Here is a 24,283-nt window from a genome sequence, read left to right as displayed (position 1 = left end):
TAATAATATATAGACAGCCTTTTGATATGTGAACTACTTCTAGGTCTGTGAATTAAATGGAAAAAATACTTTAAAAAAAAAAGTAAAATGCTTCAACTCCATTAGCTTTATAAAGATCAGACACAATTCAAAACATCAGGGGCTTTGTCTACCTCTCTTAACCCCTAAAACCTGCCTGTTTTATAAAGAGAAGGGAAAACTTTAAGGTTAAAAATGAAACTGGTCTGAACTTAAAAGACCATTTTTTTTACTCTCATTCTCCTTTCAGCTGTGTCACACTGTTTATTATCACTGTCATCAAAGGGGGTGTGTATATAAGAACCTGAAAAACCAAACAGACCTGTCTGGAGAGTGTTCCATATATCACAGAACCACAGGTGGCCTTTCTTCCAGTGTACAACTCGCAGAGCCGGAAAGCCTCTTGGCTTTGGAGACCTGCTTTTGGATCTAACAATTCCTTGAGAAGAGAATAAGCACTCCCAGCAGCACGTAAGCTCTGTTTATTTATTTAGCTGAAGGGTCTTAAAGGAGGTTCCTGCGCAGTGTGGTGTTAGCAGTGCAAATCACCTGTCACCGGTGTTTTCTGCCCTAACTGCAACCCTTTCCAGGCTGGCAACATTAATCTGTTCAAGCTCTTAACCGAACTGCTATCTGATGCACTTTGTGCTCTTGTCATACAGCAAACACAACACAGGAGCACTTCTATCATGGCACCCGGTCTAATTTTTGTGTTGAAGATCATTCAAAGAACATTAAGACTGCAATTCTATGCATACTTGCTTGTGACTGGGAGCAGGTTCCACTGAAAACAGTAAGACTTCCTTTTAAGAAAAGATGGCAAGGGCAAGGCTATAAATATTCATTAAAGAACTTGCCGCTCTTGCCACTGGTCTCCAAGAATGAATTTTGTTGTACATGAGGGAACACAGCACTGGGTAATGTTGAAATCCTCATCGTTCTAATGAATGGTGCCAAGGCCTGGTGTATAAAAATAATTAATCCTGCAAATCAGATTACAAACAAATATATGCAAATGTGTGTTTTTATCTAGGATCGACACCATAAACCAATTTATCAATTTAGTGGGTGTGGAAGGCATTGCTGAGATCTTCTGTAAATAAATGTTATCTTTTGTAGTGCTGAGACCTCTGGTGGTGGTTGCCGGTAAGAAAGCTATCCTTAAGATACGTACGTAGATTCAAGAGAAACACGCAAAGCTTAATCTAAAAACGGCAATGCTTGAATTTTCTAGGAGATGTATGTGGGTCTGAACAATAACAGTAATATAACTTTGAATATGTGTTTCCAACCACAATACACTTTGACCATTTGCCAGTGGAAGCAAAGAAAGAACCAGAGTCCTGATAATCTACCAGATGCTGAGGTGTCTGTAGTAAAAGATGATTCCAGAAGAAATTTTATTCACTAGTATAATGGTATATTATTTTGGTAATGATCCAGCCAATCTTTTTCACATTTTTGTTGGCATCCGTCTGCCTCAAGAGACAATGGAGTATGTCTCTGAGGGTGAAGTCAAACCATGGGAGAATCACAGTGCCTTCTGTGGCTGCAGAGACTGGTAACTTGTAACTGCTGCTTCACACAATGTTTTTGCTATGTTAGCAACACCAAAATGACCTCTCCCATCCGTAGTCCTGGGCAGTGAGTTTGGGATGCTCAGACAATGATCCCATCTCAGCCTCACTGGTATGATCCAAAGCAGAGCAATACATTTGGCACCAACTTGACGGCAAGAGTTTTCGGAAGGAGGCATACAATCTGCCATCCAACCATCTTAGAAACTCCACTCCGAATTTATGTAGTGTTTACTCCTTAGCCTTTCCTTCTCCCAAAGATGCCCCATGTTTAAATCCCTCTGGATTCAATGGAAAAGATTTAAAGCACATGCTTAATTCTCTTTTTGAAACCAATGAGGCATAACAGTGCTAAAAACTTTGGATGGGTATTGGCCAGCTTTTTCATAATAGAATATCTGGAATATATAGAATATATGGAATATTAGTGATCATGTGATAAAGGAGACTTCATTAGTCTTGCAAAATTCTACTTTTTAGAAACTAAAATGGTTTCAGAAGCCTCATTTTGATTTTCTTTCTGAGTATTCCTTCAATTAACAGATATAATGTTGAAGTACATTGTTGGCAAAATTGTAAAATATATAAAATTAATTCTTCCTTCCTTTTTAGTCCTGTACATGCATACTTCAAACTGTCTAATTGTTTGTTGAGGTCCATGGAACTGTTTTTGAAGTGGTGCATTTAGATTCATATTGCATATCTGATCTAAAAAGTAATTGCCAGGAAACCATACAATTCCTGATTCTGCAATTATAACAATCACCTTGTTGTATTGTATCCCTTTTACCCCAAAAACTATATTGTTGTCACAGACTTTTTCCAATAATTATTTTGTTAGAAATACAAATAAGGAGCTGGAAATAGAGCAGGGGGCCAAGAAACCATTTTTCTTAAGCTTATGATAGTCAAGTCAAGATTCCAGGCTAAATTGGTTGTGGCTCACAGTGGCAATCGTCACCTTGTTTGGCAGCTGGCTTTGGTGTATATCTTTTTTTTTTCTGAAGTGGGGGAAGACAGGTGGGGGAATGCAATTTAAGGCTAGGAACTTCCATTCAGTCTTGTTAAAATGTCATGCTGCTTCAGTTATCTTTGCTGCCTATTCTTCTAGGCTTGAAGTACATTGTCATAGACATAGACCAAGAATTTGAGGAGAGAGGACTATTTAATTTGGTTTGGGTCAAATTTGCTCTATTGAAGGCTATTTTTTATATAACTGTTTATTTGTAACAATAGATATTACTATTACTGCCAAAGTCCTCAGCACTTACTAAAACAAATGTATACAGTAATTGTGTATCTGAGTTTATGCTCTCTTAACTCACTGCTTCCTTCATCCTCCAATATGAACTAACAACAGAGTGTCATTCAACATTATGTGAGCCCAAATTTCTCAGAAGTGAGCTTTGTGGGTAAATGTCCTCATAATCTGAAAATTCCCCAGCCTGCCCACCTGTTTTGCCACCCACAAATAGTATGGGAAATTTGGGGAGGCAGGTTTTGCTCAGCCCTAATTGAAACTTCATCTAGAAGGAAGCAAATAGTTTAAAAAATGAGTAGGCAAGTAATTTACTATTGATTTGGCAACTAGTGTTTACCACATAAGAACATCAAATGTAGGATAAAGAAGTTGTTGTTGTCTTTGCATGCAGGGAAAGTTCCTAGTTCATGGAGCGTTTGAGACCCATCGGCTACCCTCACCTGGTTTAGCCGGCCAGGGTGTGGCCACTGTCAAATGCTAACAGCTTCTAGGTGCCCCAGGTGAGAGCTGAGTGCAGGGTAGGGACCAAAAGGGGACAAACTACCCCAGAAGGGGCACAATGGAATAGCAATAAAAAGGTTTAACAGCAGTAATAGAAAGGTTTAAAGTCAAATGTTTAAGGTCACTTTGCCTTTCAGTTATAGTTCTAACATACAATATTATTAACTTTCATAAAGGTAGATAGAGCTTAGCTTCAGTTGCCAAACTAATTATGAACTGCTATTTCCACCTTATAAAGTACTAGCAGCCTCACACCTGGTTTTGCTTGGAAATGCTAATAATAATAAAAGGGCAAAATCTGAATCCACCAGTGAGGTTCAGCTAGTCATTTCTGGCAGATTTCTTTGAATGAAGGGTGTACTAGTGAATAATAAACCAATGTCAAATGCATATATCTATGGCAACAGGAATCCTGAAACCATTCAGATTCCTTAGAACAGCAGAAAGAGCAATTGCATTCATTAAATCTGAGAATAAGGGCTGAGTCAAACATTTAACCTGGGCTGACAAAGTTAAAAGTGAATTTGCCACCTCATTTTCACATGAAAATCCACTTGTATACAACTTCAATTGCAGGGAAGGAAGTTAGCATTCAGAGAAAATTTAAATATGCAATCCCTCTTTGATGTATTGCTTTTGTCAAACATCAGCTCTTATTTGATTAGCCACATTACAGGATGACTCAGAATTCTTCCAATACAATTTTCTCTTTCCTCAGAAATGATTGTAATCTGAGATGGAACAGTCAATGGGCTGGATTTGTGTTAAAAGCCATAATAAAGTTTCCTTCAAAATCTCAGTGAACAGCTTTTCTTTCTCAGCGAAAGGTGTTAACTGATCTCCACAGGTTGTGGTGAGACAGGGCTATAATTCAAATAGTTGTTCATTTCTTCCCGTAGCTTGAATCATACTTGATTAACTTCAGTATATCCCTTGACAAATAGCAAGCCCTGTGCACCTTGAGTGCTTTTGTCTTCTCTATGTAGCTAATTAAGATACAGGAAAATCTAGCAAGGGTGTCCTGCATATTAGTCCTGCCTCTATGCAAAAAAGTCACTTCCTTCCTTCAGCCTATTTCACATCCCTCTTATTGTGTAAGTGAAATCAATTGAACCAAACAATTCAATATCCAGTTCTTTGCAAGGGATTTTATAACAAAATACATATCCTTACATTTTGTACTACCCTCTTTTATCTGTTTTACCCTGACACTCAAAGAGAGATGTCAGGGATAAAACCTACCAAAGAGCTGAAATTTTCTGAGTATGAAGATGTGCCGCATAATCCTAAATGTGGTGGTTATGAAGAGGTCGGGCCAAAGCTGTCACTTTTTAAGCAGTGATTAAAGATACTTTGTTTTAACAAAAAGTTTGCTTATTTATTAACTTGCTCTCATTCTCAGTTGTCTTTAGTTTATTTATTAAATTTGTATGCCACCCATCATCCAAAGATCCCAGGGCAGTTCACAACATAAACCCTTGACTATGTAGAGTCGCAATATCAACCTGATTGGGTGGAATGTCAAAGTTTCTAATCCAGGAGCATCTTTGGTTATTCACTGAGTTGATGAGGTCCATTTCAGGACCCCGTTTGGAACACCCTGCCAATAGAGATTCAGTGGGCCCCTTTTGTGCCAACTTTCAAACACCTGCTGAAAATTTTTCTATTCTGCAGGGCCTATGCAGGAAATTAAGATTACATCCTCCAGAATAGTCTACAGGTGTTTGGTCTTAATTTATTTTTCTTTTTGACTTGTTCTTAGCTTTTAATAATAATAATAATAATAATAATAATAATAATAATAATAATAATATCATATTATTTATGCCCCACCCATCTGACTGGGTTTCCCCAGCCACTCTGGGCAGCTTCCAACCAAATATCAAAAACAATACAGCATCAGACATTAAAAACTTCCCTTCCCTTCACTATGCTTTTTTATGATGGTATTGTTTGGTTTTATGTTTTTAAATTGCTTGTTGTAAACTGCTGCAATACATTTTTGTGATAAAGCGGTATATAAATATTTTTATAGATAAATAAATTCTTTTGTTTGCCTAGGGAATGAATGAAATGGAACAAAATGCTCTGGTTTCAAGGCAGCTGTAGTCAAAGGCAAGTTTTCATATATTATACTTGCTTTTGACTACAAGAAATTCTTCCTTATTTTTAAAGCTCAGAGAAGTATATATATACTTCCATGCAAACAAAATGCAGCATTGTAGCACCCTGCTTGTGGTTAACGCTTAGCTGGAATGAAATATTCAACGCAGCAATAGAGAAATTAAAATAATAATTTATTTGTCAGACAAATAAATGTTAGACACAGTGGTATATGGTTACCAAAGCTCTGCCCTTTCCAGCCCTGATGGCCAGCACTTATATTTCCTCAGCCCAGCCCCCTTGCTCCTCCTTTGGCTGCCTCTGTCCAATCAGCCTGGTTGAAATTCCTATTGGCTGTTTGCTAGAACCAATCATAAAAGATACACCCATTTCCTATTACCTTTTATGGGAGACAAAGAGCTATATTTCCTTCTATCCATAAATGGCAGACAAGTAGCCATATATCTTACATTTGCCTCGACAAGGCACCTTATTTTTTTTTTTTTTATATAAATTTTTATTAATTTTCCAACATATATTAAAACACAATACAAATGACAATACATAAACAAACAAACATAAAAACACGTATAATTTCGTAATCTCTTTTCCTTAAACCTTGTTTCAATGACTTCCCCATACCTCCCTTTTCTGCATCCCTGTTTTAAACTTTTCCAGCAACCCCTAATTTCAATTACTTATAATTCACTTTCTTTAATCCTTTTTCTCTTACCCAATTATTTATCGCTGCAATTCTGTTTTACATTACCCATGACATTTTAGCACTCATTAATTTTGCAACAGTTCTTAAGATAAATTTTAAATTTCTTCCAATCTTCTTCCACCGTCTCTTTTCCTTGGTCACGGATTCTGCCAGTCATCTCAGCCAGTCCCATATAGTCTATCACCTTCGTCTGCCACTCTTCCAGCGTGGGTAGTTCTTGTGTCTTCCAATACTTTGCTAAGAGAACTCTTGCTGCTGTTGTAGCATACATAAAGAACGTCCTATCTTTCCTTGACACCAATTGGCCTACCATGCCCAGGAGAAAGGCCTCTGGTTTCTTATGGAAGGTACACTTAAGTACCTTCTTAATTTCATTATAGATCATTTCCCAGAAGACCTTGATCCTTGGGCACGTCCACCAAAGGTGGTAGAAAGTACCTTCAGTTTCATTACATTTCCAACATTTATTATTGGGCAAATGATAGATTTTTGCAAGCTTGACTGGGGTCATGTACCACCTATAAATCATTTTCATAATGTTCTCTCTTAAGGCATTACATGCCGTAAACTTTATACCGGTGGTCCATAACTGTTCCCAGTCAGCAAACATAATGTCATGACCAATGTCTTGTGCCCATTTAATCATAGCTGATTTAACCATCTCATCCTGTGTATTCCATTTCAACAGCAGGTTGTACATTCTTGACAAGGCACCTTAATTACCAGATTACCTTTTGCCCCTGTTGCCCCTGCATTCCAAAACAAATGGCTAAAACAGATGGCTCATGGTATTACATTCTATCTAAACAGAGATCTTGGGTTCACATTCTCACACACCATCAATGAAATAAGAATCTAACATAAGAATCTAACACTTCTTACTTTCTAAATTCTTTGCATAATTACATTAAGCCAACAAATCTCATACATAACACAGATAGCTTTTTAGAAGAAAAGGCCTTTGCAAAGTAAAGAGGAACTCAGTAAAAAACAGCTTCAAAAGAAGCCTTTTCAGTTTACACCCCCTTTCCCAGCCAGCTGCTTTTCCCATTAGCTCTTCCCAAAATTTATTGCCCTTTAACTCTCTCATTATACCTTAGACCTTAGGAAAATATGGCTAGAGTCTGATGGGAGGCACATGGTATTATTTTCTGTTAAACAATAAATCTTACTATCTACCAACTCTTAATTAGTGTTTTTGCAGCTTGATTGTATTCTGTAATTTGTAGGGTCAGTGTAACATTTGCTCCCAGCCTGTATTTCCCTTTTACAACTTTGAGAAACTTGTCTCCTGTTACTGCTATAAATCAGGGGGGCCCTGTTCAGGAGGATAAACAACTGCCAAAGTACTTAGCCAGCTGGTTTTCTGCCTGGCATGAAACATACAAACATTTGCAAATATATATCTTTAAGCTCATTTTAAAATACAGGCCTTGATCAGATGCCTCAGCATATTGCTGGATCAGACCAAACGCCCATCTTTTCTGTTTCCAAGCACTGGCCAACCAAATTGCTATGGAAAGCCTACCAACAATGGAACTTTTGTTCCATAGCAACTAGTACATAGATGCACACTGCTGCTGATATTAGAGATAAACTATCACTATCATGATTAGCAGTTATTGGTAGCCTTATCCTCCTTTTGTTGTTGTTGTTTAGTCATTTAGTCGTGTCCAACTCTTCGTGACCCCAAGGACCAGAGCACGCCAGGCACTCCTGTCTTCCACTGCCTCCCACAGTTTGGTCAAACTCATGCTGGTAGCTTCGAGAACACTATCCAGCCATCTCGTCCTCTGTCGTCCCCTTCTCCTTGTGCCCGCCATCTTTCCCAACATCAGGGTCTTTTCCAGGGAGTCTTCTCTTCTCATGAGGTGGCCAAAGTATTGGAGTCTCAGAATGTATCTAATTTCCTTTTAAAAGCTATCCAAGTTGGTTACTACATCTTATTACAAATTCCATTATGCAGTGTGTGAAGAAGTATTTTCTTTTGTCTGCCCTGAATCTTCCACCATTCAGATTTATGGGATGACCCCAGAGCACTAAAGAGGAAGGGAAGCTTCTCAGGATTCCATGAATTTTCACTGGCTGGTGTCCAAACACAGCTCTGACTTCATTCGTTGGCTAAAAACAAACAGACAAAAGCAGCCAGGCTGGCTCATTTCACAGAAATTGCTAGGGGGCGCCTGCACATTTTGCTTCACAACTTTCTTTCTAAGGGGGAAAGAGACTGACCTTTCTTTAAAAATGAAAGCTCAGAATCTGTACCTCCTGTCTGGGGCTGCCAATGAAGGCCTTCAATGGTGCTGCGGCACCTGCGGGTGCCAGGTTGGCATTAAAACATTGTTTATAGTTTAATGTGACATGTTATTGCAAGTCTACTAAGAATATATATCAGTTCAAGGCATGAGTGGCCAAGCTTACTTGGTAGAGGATAGGGTTAGGACTATGCACTGGGGAACTATTGTTGTGGTGGTTGCATGTGTAGGAATTAACCAATGAGAATAATAATGTTATATTTCAGGATGATGCTGGACTCAGTAAGCCACAATACCTTCTTGCCAAACACAATGCTATGTGAATCCCTGATGTCTTGGTCAGAACTGTTTGGAGCACCTGAAGAAAACTACCCTCCATTTGATCACCTAATAGGTGGGTACATTGATGCTTTGTTAACAAGCACTCAACACAGTAACTGCCAGCTACTACTTTTACTTAATAATTTGAATTGCACTGCAACCACAACAAAACATCCTCTACCCAAATAAATATGTCTTCCAGTGATGTAATATTCTGTGTCTGACCGTCTTTTCAGATACACTGCCCTTGTTCATTTATTGTGCAGAGACCTGGTTCACTGACACCTGTATCCATTTTTTTATTGCAAATAAATACTTGTTGCTTTCATTCTTTACCTTTTTTAATTGTATATGCAAGACATTTCAGGTTCAGACCTTCAAAATAGGTTTATTTGCTTGACAGTCTGGTAGCTGAAAGGGCAGCTTACCATGTAAATCATGCAATCGAAGAGCTAAAAGGAAGATGATAATTATCTTGTTCAAGCCCTAGGCAAAGAAATATAAATCTATGCCTTAGAAATCCACAAGAGAAGCCTGACTAACCTTTTCTTGGGAACCTAGTAAGTAGCTGATTCCACAATCTCTTCAGGCATCTTAGAGCAGAACTAGAGGTTCTGCCTGACTAGATGCAGAACTACTGTCAGCTCATTTCTCTTTGTTTGCTTTCCCTTGTAAAATCTTACACAACACACTACTAGCTCAATTATTATTCTTGCACAGAGGAAAGAACAGATGTACTTAATGTGACCTGCCCCTGTCACTGCGCTGCTCATGCCAGTCGATCAAATGTTCTGCTGCAACTTCTCAGATGGAGAAGTTCAAGGATCTCAATGGCACAGGGAGCCTCCATGGGTAGAGAAGGCTCCCCACCGTGGAAGTTACAACTGAATTTCAGAGTAGCACAACAGTGGGGGCAGAGGAGAAAGCACAGCCTCTTATCTGTCTCATGACTGAACGGAGTTTAATACGTGCTGTGCATCTCCCAACTTATACTCACATCATTGGCTGGTGAGAAGGGGGAGGCACACAGAATTATAACATCTCATGCAGTGTTGTACAACACACTATAAAAAAATATGAAAACAAAAGGGAATTGGATGAACAATGGCACCTCCATGCCATAACATTCAGGTCCATTCTTATTCCAAAAACTGAGCTGTTCCCAGAAGTATTTCCCTATGTTTTCACTAACTGTATGTTTGTGCTAAGTTGCTCTGCTTACTGAAGGGCAAACTAGATAATACATTTGCTTCATATCTGTGCCCTAAAATTCAGGGTTCTTGTTGGGGGCTATAGAAATTTTTGGCAGGATCTGGATAAGGACCTTAGGCTGGGGAGTAGTGGGGCTCAACTCTTTACCATGTGCTGTGGCCCTATAAAGCCCACATCAACAATTTGCATAGGGGGAAAGCTTCCTGTTCACATATTCCTCTTCATTGGTTTCTTCTTTTGTACTATTTCAAGCTTAACTTCATCGTCTTTTGACTTTTAAGCCTCTTGGTGTCCTTCCTCACTTGTGTCTATCTTTATGGTTTCTCCTTTATTTTCCTCTTGTTCTCTTAACACATCCTTTTATTTCATTAAAATGCCATTCCCTTATGCTCTCAGTGGCAGACCTTGGTTTCTAAAATTTTAGCAGCACCCTGTGTGCCAACATTCGGTGAGCCTTCCATTCTACAGCATAGTTGTGGAGCCCCTGAGGCTCCCAGTGCAACCAAACTCGTGTTCCCCTAAATCTGCCTCTGGTGCTCTTCTCATCTTTGTGTTCCCTCTGCTTTTTGCATGACTCCTTACATGCAATTCTTGCCTCTTGGCTATTTCACATATATTTGCTTCTCAGAAAATTATTTTTTAAATCTCATTTCCCGTCTCATGGTTTTGATCCTTTTTTATTCCTTAATCTTCATGTTAGCTACTGAACAAAAAAAAAAAAATTCCATTCTCATTTTAACTTCACTAAGGTTTCTTCTTCTGTAAACTTGTTTTTCCTTTTAGTTTCTGTTTAAATTATGAGCTCTGTGTACAGCATATGTATAGTGCCACATAAACTTTAGGCCCCTTTTTACAAACATTAGGTTGTAATGCATCATTTGCAAATATGAAATGATGATGTCAGGAAACTAAGATTGACAACAGCCAATCCCTGCTGAGTTCGTCATGATAAACAAATTGGCCAGGTCAGAATTAAAGACTATGCACAAGTCCAGGAGCTGAGGATGAGAATGTGCAAGTTTCTGTTCTTGTTTGCTTCAGCAGGGCCTTGTAGACAACTGGACTGCTTTTGCAAGAGAAGAAAGAGGGTGAAGTAAGTTCACTTCCTGTTTCTTCAGAAATCCTGATTGGCTGGAAGGAGCAGCCTGATGTTCTGTCCCCATGTGCAGCTAGACCAGCCAACGCCTGCACATAACTCTCTCACATAGCTCCCTGTTGCTTGGGAAAGGTTGTACAGAGCCAAGCTGCAATGACTAATGAAAAAGCAATATGCAGTGGTACCTTGTTTTGAGTCCGGGATCCGTTTTGGAGCCCGGGATGCTCGATGAAAGGGACGCTTGACAAAGCACTGCTCTGTGCACGCACGTGTTTTGCACTTCTGCGCATACGTGAGGCATAATTTAGCGCTTCTGTGCATGCAGCAAACCTGAAAGTAACCTGTTCCGGTACTTCCGTGTTTGCCACGGATGTTCCATGAAATGGACGCTAAATGGGCCAGACTCACAACGAGGTACTACTGTACCAAGTGCCGTAGAAGTGTTCCTTATGCGAAGCTGACTTGATGAATTGTTTGGCTATATGTAGTCTTAGGTTCCTTCCAGATATCGTTTTTACTGCACATTCATGATTTTTGAGCTCATGATGCTATCAGGGCAGTCACACACAATCCGACTTTCAATACTATTTGTGCCTGCAAAACTTTTTGGCAGCTATACTGCTTTATTTCCAGTCAGTGCATATTTTGTAACTTCCAGCTGCAATCCCATACCCGCCAAATGTCCCGGAAAAAAACAGGACATCCCATTTTTTTCTCGAGAGATCATGGTGGCCATTTTGGATACTGCATTCTTTTGCCATGTTCACACCTTTTTTTTAAAAAAAGCACTTTTTCAGGAACACACACACCAACAGCAATAATGTAGTAGCATTGGGAAAGCATCGCAGAACAACTAATGTAGTAGAATAAATCCAGAAATTAGATGAATACCAGTCATCCATAAAAGAGGCTGGATCTTGTCACTTATTGCAGATATGAATTTGTTTTGTTAGGACAATATTTGTCTATACCTTTGTTCTGTTGTAGGAGGATCCAGACTCTTATACTGGAGTGTTATTTATATTATTTATGCTAGTAAAAGAAAGACAATGTGTGACTTGTTCACTGTGTCTTGAAGTTCCTTTCTGAAAATACTTAATAGCACCATTTTAGCTGTAGTTATAAAATTACAGTGCATAAATTTATTAATTTCACCAAATGCATTCAAAACTTGATAGTGGCTTTGAATTCCCACCAGATAATTTTTAAAATCCAATTCAGTAATGCAACAAGGTTCTTCATAGAGACCCATTCCCCAGTGGCAGAAATAGTAAATAAAACCTCAAGCAATAGCCCTCTCCTGCCATTGCTCTCATTCAGCATTTTACATTATGTTATCCTGGTGTTCTACATTTTGTGTTGCATGCCCATGATTCCACACACACTCTTGAAGTCACTATTGCTATCCATTCTTGCCCAACTGCACAAGTAGGTGATATGGATTCTTCCCTCAAAAGTGTTAACGTACAAAAGAATATGAAAATAAATGAGAAGACACTAGATTTAAAGTTGCCATATTTGGCAGACTGATTAAATACATTATCACCTCTACAGAGTGTTTTCTGACTTCAAAAAAATCATCTGAGCTTTTTAGAAGTGAAAGCAATCAAGAAGACTAAACTAGACCTGGCAAGAATCATTCATGAAAGAAAGGAACATGCCTTAGCATTTTTATTACTAGTAAAGCTGATATTTATCTCCATCAACTCAATCCATCAAGTTTTAGAAACAATCACCAAAGCATTTCAAGGTTAATACATTTCAGCATCAGAAAAGCAGTTGACTTGGTCTCTTCAAGCTGTAGAGAACAGACACTGTAGAGAATATACAGTGGTACCTCGGGTTAAGTACTTAATTCGTTCTGGAGGTCTGTTCTTAACCTGAAACTGTTCTTAACCTGAAGACCACTTTAGTCAATGGGGCCTCCTGCTGCTGCTGTGCCACCGGAGCACAATTTCTGTTCTCATCCTGAAGCAAAGTTCTTAACCTGAGGTAATATTTCTGGGTTAGCTGAGTCTGTAACCTGAAGCGTATGTAACCTGAAGCGTATGTAACCTGAGGTACCACTGTAGAGAGGAATGTATTTTATAGAGAGAAAAGTCCATTTCCTAGCAGTGAAACAAGAATCATGATTCATAACTCATTTATCATAAAAAAACAGATTTCCTGTTAAAATCAATTTCCTGCTAAAGCTAGGTCCAAGTGGATTAATAAATATTGATAAGCATACATGTTGCCTGCCTTGATCAGACAATCTAGTCTGATAGTTTGTCTCCAATACTGATTGGCTAGAGCTCTTTTCAGATGTTATAAAATGCCTGGATAAAGAATAATCAGTGAGTGAATAAGGGAGCTGGATTGCGAATTTCTGCATAAACTCTGTGCCTAAATTGTCATTTTTGTCTCGGTTTTGCCCTATTCCATCCCACTGTCTTCCCATTTCTATGCCCCATAATACGTTGTGCAACACTGCTCATGTAGCTATTGCCAGTCCCCCCAAATGTTACCAGCTTAGGAACAGAAATTCTCCTGCTGCACAAGTGTAGGGTTGCCATTTTTCAAGAAGTAAAAATCCAGACACAGTTGCTCAGCTTTTGGGGGGCAATTGTTCAAAAAGTTGTTGAGCACTTCCAATGGGGAGCAGACAAAGTCCCAGATATTTACGTTTACCCAGATGCCAATTTAGCCACCACCACCAGGACATTACAAGAATTTCCCAGTTTATAAGGCAACCCTATACAAGTGTGATATACCGTTATCTGTTTATGATAATAGGACATTGCCACAGATTGTGATCCTTGCACAAAGATATTGGAACTAACCCTAACCAATATTTGTTAACACAGTGTTTCCATTTAAACTTTTGATGTCTAAAATAAACTATCCACAGTTTAAATGTACTGCTTTTTTCCCTTCATTGCACTGTGGCAGGTTCTGATTCTTCCTGGACATCTGTTTACCCCGAATACTGGACGAGAAACAACGTATGCGAGTGGCTACAATTTTGTTGTGATCAATACAAACTGGATGCCAACTGTATTTCATTTTCCCACTTTAACATCAATGGCCAACAACTGTGTGGCATGACCCAAGAGGAGTTTCTAAATGCTGCAGGCATTTGTGGTGAATACCTGTATTTCATCCTACAAAACATCAAGGCTCATGGTCAGTGTGCCAAAGATTTAATCGGAGTATGATTGTTTCATTCTGACTGTGACTGATATTATTTGCACAAGGCATTGAACTGACATCCACAGAGATTTATATGTTGCACTGAACCACACTTTGGTCTGGGCATGTATGTAAATGCACTCAGTGTGGGGGAAACAAGAATAAAACAAGGTGGAAAGTGAATTTTACACAAGAATAAATCTTTTTACAAAATCATATCTTGTGCTGTAGGCAGGTAGACAAGATTGGGACAGGGGAACAAGGACATGGAAATTAAAAAGGGAATATACAAGGGAAACTAGGTGTTTGATGAAGTGTAATGGAGGAGTCTGAAATGCTACAACAGTAGCACAGTATTGTAGTTTTAAGAGTCTGTTTTGGACCAGGGATTGGGTTTTTTTAATGCAGTGTATGTACCGAAAGTCTCAATACAGACATTTATTATTAAAAACTTTTATGGTTTTCTCTATAGGTGTCTCCTTCTTTCATGACAATGAAGATACAAAGTCGTCTGAAAAAGATTGTAAGTAAACTTTTTTAAAGTGTGTGTTTTTCTAGATAAGAGTGAAAGCTCATAGCTAAAAGCAGTAACTGCAGCTTCAATATACAGCAGTCCACAGGGACCAGAACTCACAGGGTGACCACTGGTCCCATGAAATTTAACATCTGGTGTTTGAAAGCTCAGTGCTCTTTCCAATGTTCTTTAGAATCTATGTGAATGAAATCACTGGGAATTTTGAAGTTGGGTGTGACCACTGTACTTATGACACCCAGCTCTATGTCTCATGAGCTGTGATCAAATGGATCTGGACACATAGACTGAAACTGAATCCAGGAAAATTGGAGGTGATACTGTCCTGGAGGGTGAAATATGGCAACAATTGAAGAGCCTAGTTATTAGTAATATTTATTAAATTTCTATACCACTCTTCATCCGTTGATCACAGATGGTTTACAACAAAAAACCCACAAAAATACATAAATGAAAACAATAATCCCACAAACGCATTGTTTAAAATACTGTAGACTGATAAGCAAGTTTTGTGGTACATAGAACAACACTCTGGCAATTAAATCTGTTGTGCAGGAATAAGGTAAAAAGTAAAGGACCACTGGACGGTTAAGCCCAGTCAAAGGTGACTATGGGGTTGTGGCACTCATCTGGCTTTCAGGCCGAGGGAGCTAGCGTTTGTCCACATACAGCTTTCCAGGTCATGTGGCCAGCATGACTAAACCGCCTCTAGCACAACCGCTTCAGGCTGGCGGAAGTGGCCAAGGAGTGGGCCACGGAATACCGTGATGGAAGCCAGAGCGCACGGAAATGTCATTTACCTTCCCGCCACAGTGATACCTATTTATCTACTTGCACTGATGTGCTTTCAAACTGCTAGGTTGGCAGAAGCTAGGACAGAGCAATGGGAGCTCACTCCACCATGGGGATTCGAACCTACGACCTTTTGATAGGATAGGAACTTTGCCCACAATGACTGAAATTTCCAAGGTTGACTACTGTAATGGGGCTTTTTTAAGACTAAAAAAGTATCAGTTGGTGCAAAATTGCTGCAGTCTGTCTCCTGTTAAATGTCCAGAGAAGGGAACATGTGCAGCCTTGGTTATGCCAACTGTACAGTTTACTGGAGCACTTATTCCAGGTCCAACTCAAGTTGTTTGTTTATGCCTATGAAAGTTTACACAGTCTGGGATCCATGGTCTTAGACCCAAACTTAGATATGACATTAAAACACGTCTTTGTATTAACATACACTTTAAATGAAATTGTTCCTCCTGTTGAAGAAAGAAGATCCAGTGTATTTTTTTATCAGAAATGCAGCAAGGGAGGAAAGGGTTTAAAAAACCTCTACTACAATGCTGCTAATCTCCCTATTTGTATGGCTGATGTTTGCTTTCTTCGTCTTCTTCTCCTCCTCCTCCTCCTCCTTATGCCCACATAAAATGCAACAACAACAAAAAAAGAGCATTTATCACAATGGCTAGTTTGGTCCTTGATCTTCCTGCCATCTTTGTTCATCAAATAAGCCCTGTATTAGTTTGCATATATCTGTGCTCTGTGAAATCTGACACTGGAAGCAGAGCCCTTGCGGCATGGTCCTGAGGCTATGGAACAATTCCTTTTTTATATATATATAAATTTTTTATTGATTTTCCAACACATATTAAAAAGAACAATACAATACATAAACAAACAAACATATAAACACGTATAATTTCTTAACCTCTTTTTCTTAAACCTTGTTTCAACGACTTCCCCATACCTCCCTTTTCTGCATCCCTGTTTTAAATTTTCCCAGCAACCCCTAATTTCAATACTTATAATACAATTTCTGATCTTTTTCCTCTTATCCAATTACTTGTCACTTTACTTACTTATAATTCACTTTCTTTAATCCTTTTTCTCTTACCCAATTATTTAATCCTTTTTCTCTTACCCAATTATTTGTCACTGCAATTCTGTTTTGCCTTACCCATGACATTTTAGCACTCATTAATTTTACAACAGTTCTTAAGATACACTTTAAATTTCTTCCAATCTTCTTCCACCGTCTCTTTCCCTTGGTCACGGATTCTGCCAGTCATCTCAGCCAGTCCCATATAGTCAATCACCTTTGTCTGCCATTCTTCCAGCGTGGGTAGCTCTTGTGTCTTCCAATACTTTGCTAAAAGAACTCTTGCTGCTGTTGTCGCATACATAAAAAACGTCCTATCTTTCCTTGACACCAATTGGCCTACCATGCCCAGGAGAAAGGCCTCTGGTTTCTTCACGAAAGTGAATTTAAGCACCTTTTTCATTTCATTGTAAATCATTTCCCAGAAAACCTTGATCCTTGGGCACGTCCACCAAAGGTGGTAAAAAGTACCTTCAGTTTCCTTACATTTCCAGCATTTATTATTGGGCGTGTGATAGATTTTTGCAAGCTTGACTGGGGTCATGTACCACCTGTAAATCATTTTCATAATGTTCTCTCTTAAGGCATTACATGCCGTAAACTTTATACCGGTGGTCCATAACTGTTCCCAGTCAGCAAACATAATGTTATGACCAATGTCTTGTGCCCATTTAATCATAGCTGATTTGACCGTCTCATCCTGTGTATTCCATTTCAACAGCAAGTTATACATTCTTGACAGATTCTTAGTATTGGGTTCCAAAAGCTCTGTTTCTAATTTTGACCTCTCCACCTGGAAGCCAATTTTCCTGTCCTGTTTGAAGACTTCATTTATCTGGTAGTAATGAAGCCAGTCTCTTACTTTAAACTTCAATTTCTCATAACTCTGCAATTTCACTCTTCCCTCCTCATGTTCTATAATTTCCCAATATTTTGGCCATTTGGATTCCATATTAAGTTTTTTCACTTCCTTAGCTTCCATTGGTGACAACCACCTAGGGGTTTTATTTTCCAACAAGTCTTTATACCGAATCCAAACATTATATAGTGCTTTCCTAACAATATGGTTTTTGAAACCTTGATGGATTTTAACCTTGTCATACCATATATATGCATGCCAGCCAAATCTGTTATTGAACCCTTCCAAATCCAAAATGTCTGTGTTTTCAAGAAGCAGCCAGTTTTTCAGCCAGCAAAAAGCCGCTGATTCATAATACAATTTTAAGTCCGGCAGGGCAAACCCCCCTCTTTCTTTTGCATCAGTTAGTATCTTAAATTTTATTCTGGGCTTTTTGCCCTGCCAGACAAATCTAGATATGTCTTTTTGCCACCTCTTGAAACAATCCATTTTATCCACAATCTGCAATGTTTGAAACAAAAACAACATTCTCGGCAAAACATTCATCTTAATAACAGCAATTCGGCCTAACAAGTAAAGTCTCAAATTTGACCATATTTCTAGATCTTTCTTCACTTCTGTCCAACATTTCTCATAATTATCTTTAAATAGATTCACATTCTTAGATGTCAAATTAATCCCCAGGTATTTCACCTTCTTTGCTACCTAGGCTATGGAACAATTCCTTCTGGAACTGAACAATGTTTGATACCCCTTTTGGTCAGGCTTTTGGGGATTTATGCCTAGACCAATTTTTTTGATTGCCTGAAGCATTTCTAGTTATTTTGTTCCATTTTTATAGTTTCCTCTTTTTCTTTGCTCTTTTTATTTGTTGTAAGCTGCTTTGGACAGACTTTGGAAATGCTATTAAATAAATAAATGGGACATGACCAAAGACCTTTGTAAATATAAGATCATATTTTATGGTTCTTGGTTGTGCAAGTCTCTTAGAAACCAGACCCATAGTTTGCACTGTGATTTTCCATGCATTTGCAAAAAACACCAGCACTTGCAAAAAAAGGAAAAACTGCATCAACACTAAGATCGGTCTAAAAATCAGCACAGAGGTACCAATGTCCAATAATGAACTTTGACACTGCCTACAATACTCCATAACTATGGCCTTCAGATTATACTGTAGGTAGAAGCACTATTTACATAGAGATACAATCAGGACACACTGTGTTTCCAAATAACCATGTTTTCAGATAATTGAAATCTGGCCACTGGTATCTTATGTACTTCTCTCTCTTTTTCGGCTGCCAGTTTAGCTAACTGTCCAGCTTCTGGTTAATAATTCATTTTGCTTTATCTTTATGTTAAAGTTGGATTTTTATGTTAAGATAAATCACAGACCCATGTTGGTTTAGTATTGCATGGAATGTTATTGGGTGAACACTTTGACCTCTTTAAGTCACATTGTCACCCGACCCTGAAATTCATCCATATTTATTTATGTCCATGCTTTTTTAAAAAATGTTTTCCAGATATTGATAAGGCATGTTTGAGGACAGGTGGCATCAAGAGCCAAGAGTTTCAAAGTCACAGCAGAACAAGTAGGTATACCTCCGCCATCTATAGCCTTTGAAACATCATAGAAAATGTCACTGTTTGCAGTATATCTCCAAATACCCTTGTAGTCTGTATGAACGGTGCTTGTTTTCATTTTAATGTTTATTCCAGTTCTCATATATAAGCAATAGTTACATACCTACTGCAATGGTCACATATCACACAGCCACCAGGTGGCACTCCTAATCCTAATCCTAATCCAAGAGACAAACACCTTTTCAGGTTGCTACTGGAGAATAAACTCAAAAAGCAGGTGTTGTAGGCCTTGAAGGCCCAAAGATGAAGAAGCAGCCGTGCCTAACTAGGCTTTTCCTGTTTTTTACTAGCAGTTTCGAGACACAACAGCTACAAAATCACTGCAGCCCAGTTGTGGGGAAAGCTCCATACGTTTACTTATTCCTGTCACAAGGGAATTCTCTCATACTCTTTTTTTAAAAAAAAAAAAAATGGCAACTCTACATTTAGTCAGGAGGAGAAAAGAAGCAGAGGAAGGGGTGGAGCAGCTGAGAAAGCACAAAGCCTGAGAATAAAGAAATAAAGAGAGTCAGAGGATGGTTTGGAAGAATGCTGAACAAACAAGAATGAATAAAGACAGGATATGAATAGCATCCAAAGGATCCGTGGAAGAATTGGTTTGGAAGCTATCAGCTGTGGCGTGTGTGGCGGGGTGGAACTGTGGAGCCACCCTCCTGGCGCTGGCATTGCTGCTGTTTACCTGGATGGGGCATCCATCCAGTAAGGGTGGGGCCATCAGTGCACCTGCATGGCCCTGCCCCATCCTGGCAAGCAGCAGAGGCAGCAGTATCAGCAAAGCAGCTCCACAGCTCCACCCAACCACACCAGTTGCTACTAGTCAGTAGGAGTGGAGGCATTTGGTCATATGCATAAAATATATGAATAGCTCTAAAGTGGAAATGGTGATTATATCAGTTTTCTGTGTGCATGAATAGCATGCAAAGAAGGCTGTGCTGACTAGGGCAAATTCGCTCAGTAAGTTTCATAGTAGAGGGAGACGAGTTTCGTTCTCACAAGTCTGCCACAGGCATATAGCCCTTTACTGCTTTTTTTAAAAAGATCTATTTATTTGAAATTGTTGAATAAGCTGTAATATGTGTGTGTGTGTGTGTGTGTGTGTGTGTGTGTGTGTGTGATTTTTTTTAATAAAAAACCCAGCTCTTATTATTTGATCTGATTTTGCAATTTAGTCTCAAATATAGCAGAGCAAAACCTGAGTTTATTATGTACGCATACAGACTCTTCTTATTAAAATCTGAAGTGGGGCCATTGCATTTCAAGTTCGGATTTAGGGAATAGAAGAGGTTCAGCAGAAATTATCAGCATTAGCTTCCTGCAGCTGTAAACCTCCTTGAACTCAAGAGATGATGACTCAAGCACACTCATAGTTCATTCATTTCCTTAAATTGTTTGTTCTCCAGCTTCATGGGGATGGGGAGTTCAACAGTTAATTTCAATAGAAGTGTCAACACTCAAGCACAGCTGGGTATCAACCCATAAGCAATGAGAATGCCATAATAATCACATTGTACATTGCATATACTGTATGTATGTACCGTATTTATGCAAATCTAATGTGCCATCGAATCTAATGCACACCTCAATTTTCAAAACCTTGAAAACAAAAAAGTATTTGCTGGCACCATCAAATCTAATGCACACCCTAATTTTTGTGAGGTCATTTGGCCAAAATGGTGCACATTCCATTCAAGTAAATATGGTATGTATAGTGATAGATAAATGAGATGAATCAATATTAATACCAACAGTTGTGTTGCAAAAATGAGGGTACTGAGAAATGAAAATATTTAGGGGGAAATATCTAAGGGGGTCTTTGTCCATGGAGTTTTCATGGCAGGGATACTGGAGTGGCTTGCCAGTTCCTGCTCCAGGTGGATCATATTTGGTCAAAACTCTCCACTATGACCTGTCCGTCTCGGGTGGCCCTGCACAGCATAGCTCATAGCTCCTCTGAGTTATTCAAGCCCCTTTGCCACGACAAGGCAGTGATCCATGAAGGATCATGGGCTCCATGAACATTGCAGATGGTGACAGCAGTCACGAAATTAAAAGACGCCTGCTTCTTGGGAGAAAAGCAATGACAAACCTAGACAGCATCTTAAAAAGGCAGAGACATCACCTTGCCGACAAAGGTCCATATAGTTAAAGCTATGGTTTTCCCAGTAGTGATGTATGGAAGTGAGAGCTGGACCATAAAGAAGGCTGATCGCCGAAGAATTGATGCTTTTGAATTATGGTGCTGGAGGAGACTCTTGAAAGTGTCATGGACTGCAAGAAGATCAAACCTATCCATTCTTAAAGAAATCAGCCCTGAGTGCTCACTGGAAGGACAGATCGTGAAGCTGAGGCTCCAATACTTTGGCCACCTCATGAGAAGAGAAGACTCCCTGGAAAAGACCCTGATGTTGGGAAAGATTGAGGGCACAAGGAGAAGGGGACGACAGAGGATGAGATGGTTGGACAGTGTTCTCGAAGCTACCAGCATGAGTTTGACCAAACTGCAGGAGGCAGTGGAAGACAGGAGTGCCTGGCGTGCTTTGGTCCATGAGGTCACGAAGAGTTGGACATGACCGAACGACTAAACAACAACATCTAAGGGGGTAAAAATATTCAGAAATAGCCCAGTGATGACTGAGAATGCCCAGAGGCCATGGAATTCTGAATGTCCATATGTGGGGGGGAGGGTTTGCAGGAGAAAATATTACAAAAACCAAGAGGAAACAAAGTGAATGTGTTATCCTGAAAGTATGATTGATGGCTGGAACACTAAGCAGAAGCACTCCACATTTGATACAGGTCCCAGTTGTCACTGCTGATATTTGAGAACCGATTGCGGCTTCTACACAGTAGTGAGGAAACAGCATTTTGCATGTGCTCAGTGGCATTATTACCATTTAGTCTTCACAAGTCCCTAGGGCGACACCTAAAGGGGTCTAGTCAAATGCTGTTTAGCACTATCTCCAGCCAAGCATGGTTATTTTTGTAATGGCCCATGTCAGCTTGCTCTACAGATTTGCAGTGTAGTGTGCAACTTCCCTTCCCTGCATCATAGTCCTCCTACCCAAATGGAATTCTCAAAACCCTTGCTTCTGAAATGAGTTTTTACTAGTAAAAACTATGTGCTGCTTTTAATTCTTGTAGGTCTACAGAGCTCTCACTTGTGGGAATTTGTAAGAGACCTCCTCCTGTCTCCTGAGGAGAACAGTGGTATTCTGGAATGGGAAGACAGAGACCAAGGCATCTTTCGAGTTGTTAAATCAGATGCTCTAGCAAAGATGTGGGGGCAAAGAAAGAAAAACGATAGAATGACCTATGAAAAACTAAGCAGAGCACTCAGGTAAGCTATTTATTTAATCGGTATTATATAAGACAGCTGATTTCACAGTTTAACTCGTTCCAAATATATATATATATATTTATGCTGTGTAATGCAAAGGTCATGAGACACAGCTATGGCTCTTTTGATTAAAGATAGGATCATGTTGCCAAATCTGTGAGTTGAATAAATGAGGATAATGAGACATTAGTCAACAGATCATTTGCCAACCTACCCAATGAATATGCCGCTTAATACTATTACCTTACCATTTCCCTTGGCAACAATCCTAGAATTTGACTCTGAACTGTTTTCTTAGGAAAACAAATGTAATGCACAGTGTTTCAAAAGGAGGGAGTTGAACTTCAAGGTGTCTGGGAAAGTGTTGAACTCTGAGCAGTTTAACTGTGCTGTATGTGTGCAAGTTCCCCTTTGCCAGAAGACTAGAGTGATCTCTCAAAAAGAATGTCTTATTGACTAGCATAGTAAAACATTTAACGTAGTACTGTATGTTAAAGCTGTTTCTAAGTCCAACTTCAATTTTGTTGTTGCAGATACTATTATAAAACTGGTATTTTGGAACGAGTGGACAGGAGGTTAGTGTACAAGTTTGGAAAGAACGCACATGGATGGCAAGAGAGCAAGCTATGAAATACCCTTTTGCTTCAGACTCACTGTCAAATATGCAACATGAAGTCACCAAGGGAAGCTCTTTGCAGGACCTCTCTAGATTCATAACTGGATAAAATAGCAACAATAGACTTTGAGGATTGTATTGGGGAATTCACTGTTCTCCATATTTTTTGGACTAGCATCATCAAATGCTTGACACTTATCAAAATAACACCCAAAAACTGCTCTGTAGACTTATACCATAGTCTGGGGCTATATATGTAGCATTGTTCCCAATGCCAAGAAGAGCAGCAGTTTGCCAGTCAGGGCTCCCCAGAGCATCTTCTAAACTGTGCAGGAATTTCTAACTCACACTTTATGTGGTGAGATCAATGAGGCAGCAAGAAAGTAGAAAGCCTGCGGCAAATGCAGTTACACCAGAAAATGTGAAGAAGGGACACCATATTTCCAACCTATCCAAGTCAATAAGAAAGTACGATGAACTTAGCTATATATCAGATTCCCTCACTGAATCCACAGTTCTGTCACTTTTAAAAAGCCAAACCCATAGATTTCAAAAGAACACATGCTTGAAAAATAATTTCAAAATGAGCCCATATATTTATCAATTTTTATCAACTCCCCCCCCCCCCCCCGTTTCTGGTGCTTCCATCACTGTATGCACTTTAGTGCAAATAGTTATCACTTATTCATACTCTGTTAGTGGGCTGGTTGGTTATATTAAGTCAAATACTATCTGACTGCATATTGTCCTACATTCGTTTTTATGGAGTGGAGTATATTGAGCATGGGGATGGCAGAATATAAATATTTTAAATAAATTAAATTAAAAAATAAAATGAGAGTCTATTTTACACACAGAGAGACAGACAGACACACTGGAATTTGTGAAAGCAAAATACTGTGGTTCTGGTCAAAGAATAATGAAAAATAAGTTTGTGGGAACACTGCTGTAATCTAGTAGAATAGTGCTGAATCATGTTGTTGTTTAGTCATTTAGTCGTTGTTTAGTCATTTAGTCAGGCACTCCTGTCTTCTACTGCCTCCCACAGTTTGGTCAAACACTGAATCATAATCCCTATTAAACTCAGAGGACATACGTGCATCAGTTTATACATTTCCCTGCCACTCATATTCTTATGTAACTAGCATGTCTTTTCCACTCCTGCCTTCAGTGAGGCTCA

At 39.1% G+C, this 24,283-nt stretch overlaps 1 protein-coding gene across 1 annotated transcript; it reads left to right on the top strand.

Annotated features, from left to right (window-relative positions):
• Nucleotides 1–356: 356 nt before the first annotated feature.
• Nucleotides 357–23,938, top strand: ELF5 (E74 like ETS transcription factor 5). Its single transcript, XM_083602893.1, has 7 exons — nt 357–489; nt 8,706–8,833; nt 14,000–14,233; nt 14,712–14,762; nt 19,030–19,098; nt 22,292–22,487; nt 23,021–23,938. The coding sequence occupies exons 2-7, from the start codon at nt 8,707–8,709 to the stop codon at nt 23,115–23,117; spliced, it is 774 nt and encodes a 257-aa protein (XP_083459019.1). The 5' UTR covers nt 357–489; nt 8,706; the 3' UTR covers nt 23,118–23,938.
• The last annotated feature ends 345 nt before the right edge of the window (nt 23,939–24,283 follow it).

The sequence above is a fragment of the Podarcis filfolensis genome (genome assembly GCF_964270895.1).
Source record: "Podarcis filfolensis genome assembly, chromosome: 1".
Classification (NCBI taxonomy): Eukaryota; Metazoa; Chordata; class Lepidosauria; order Squamata; family Lacertidae; genus Podarcis; species Podarcis filfolensis.
This window is presented reverse-complemented; position numbering and strand designations above follow the sequence as displayed.

Coding starts and splice junctions, on each gene's coding strand:
- ELF5 (XM_083602893.1), top strand. CDS start 8,707: ATGATGCTGGACTCAGTAAGCCACAATACCTTCTTGCCAAACACAATG. Junction 14,763..19,029: donor AAAGTCGTCTGAAAAAGATT/GTAAGTAAACTT, acceptor AATGTTTTCCAG/ATATTGATAAGGCATGTTTG. Junction 22,488..23,020: donor AAACTAAGCAGAGCACTCAG/GTAAGCTATTTA, acceptor TTGTTGTTGCAG/ATACTATTATAAAACTGGTA.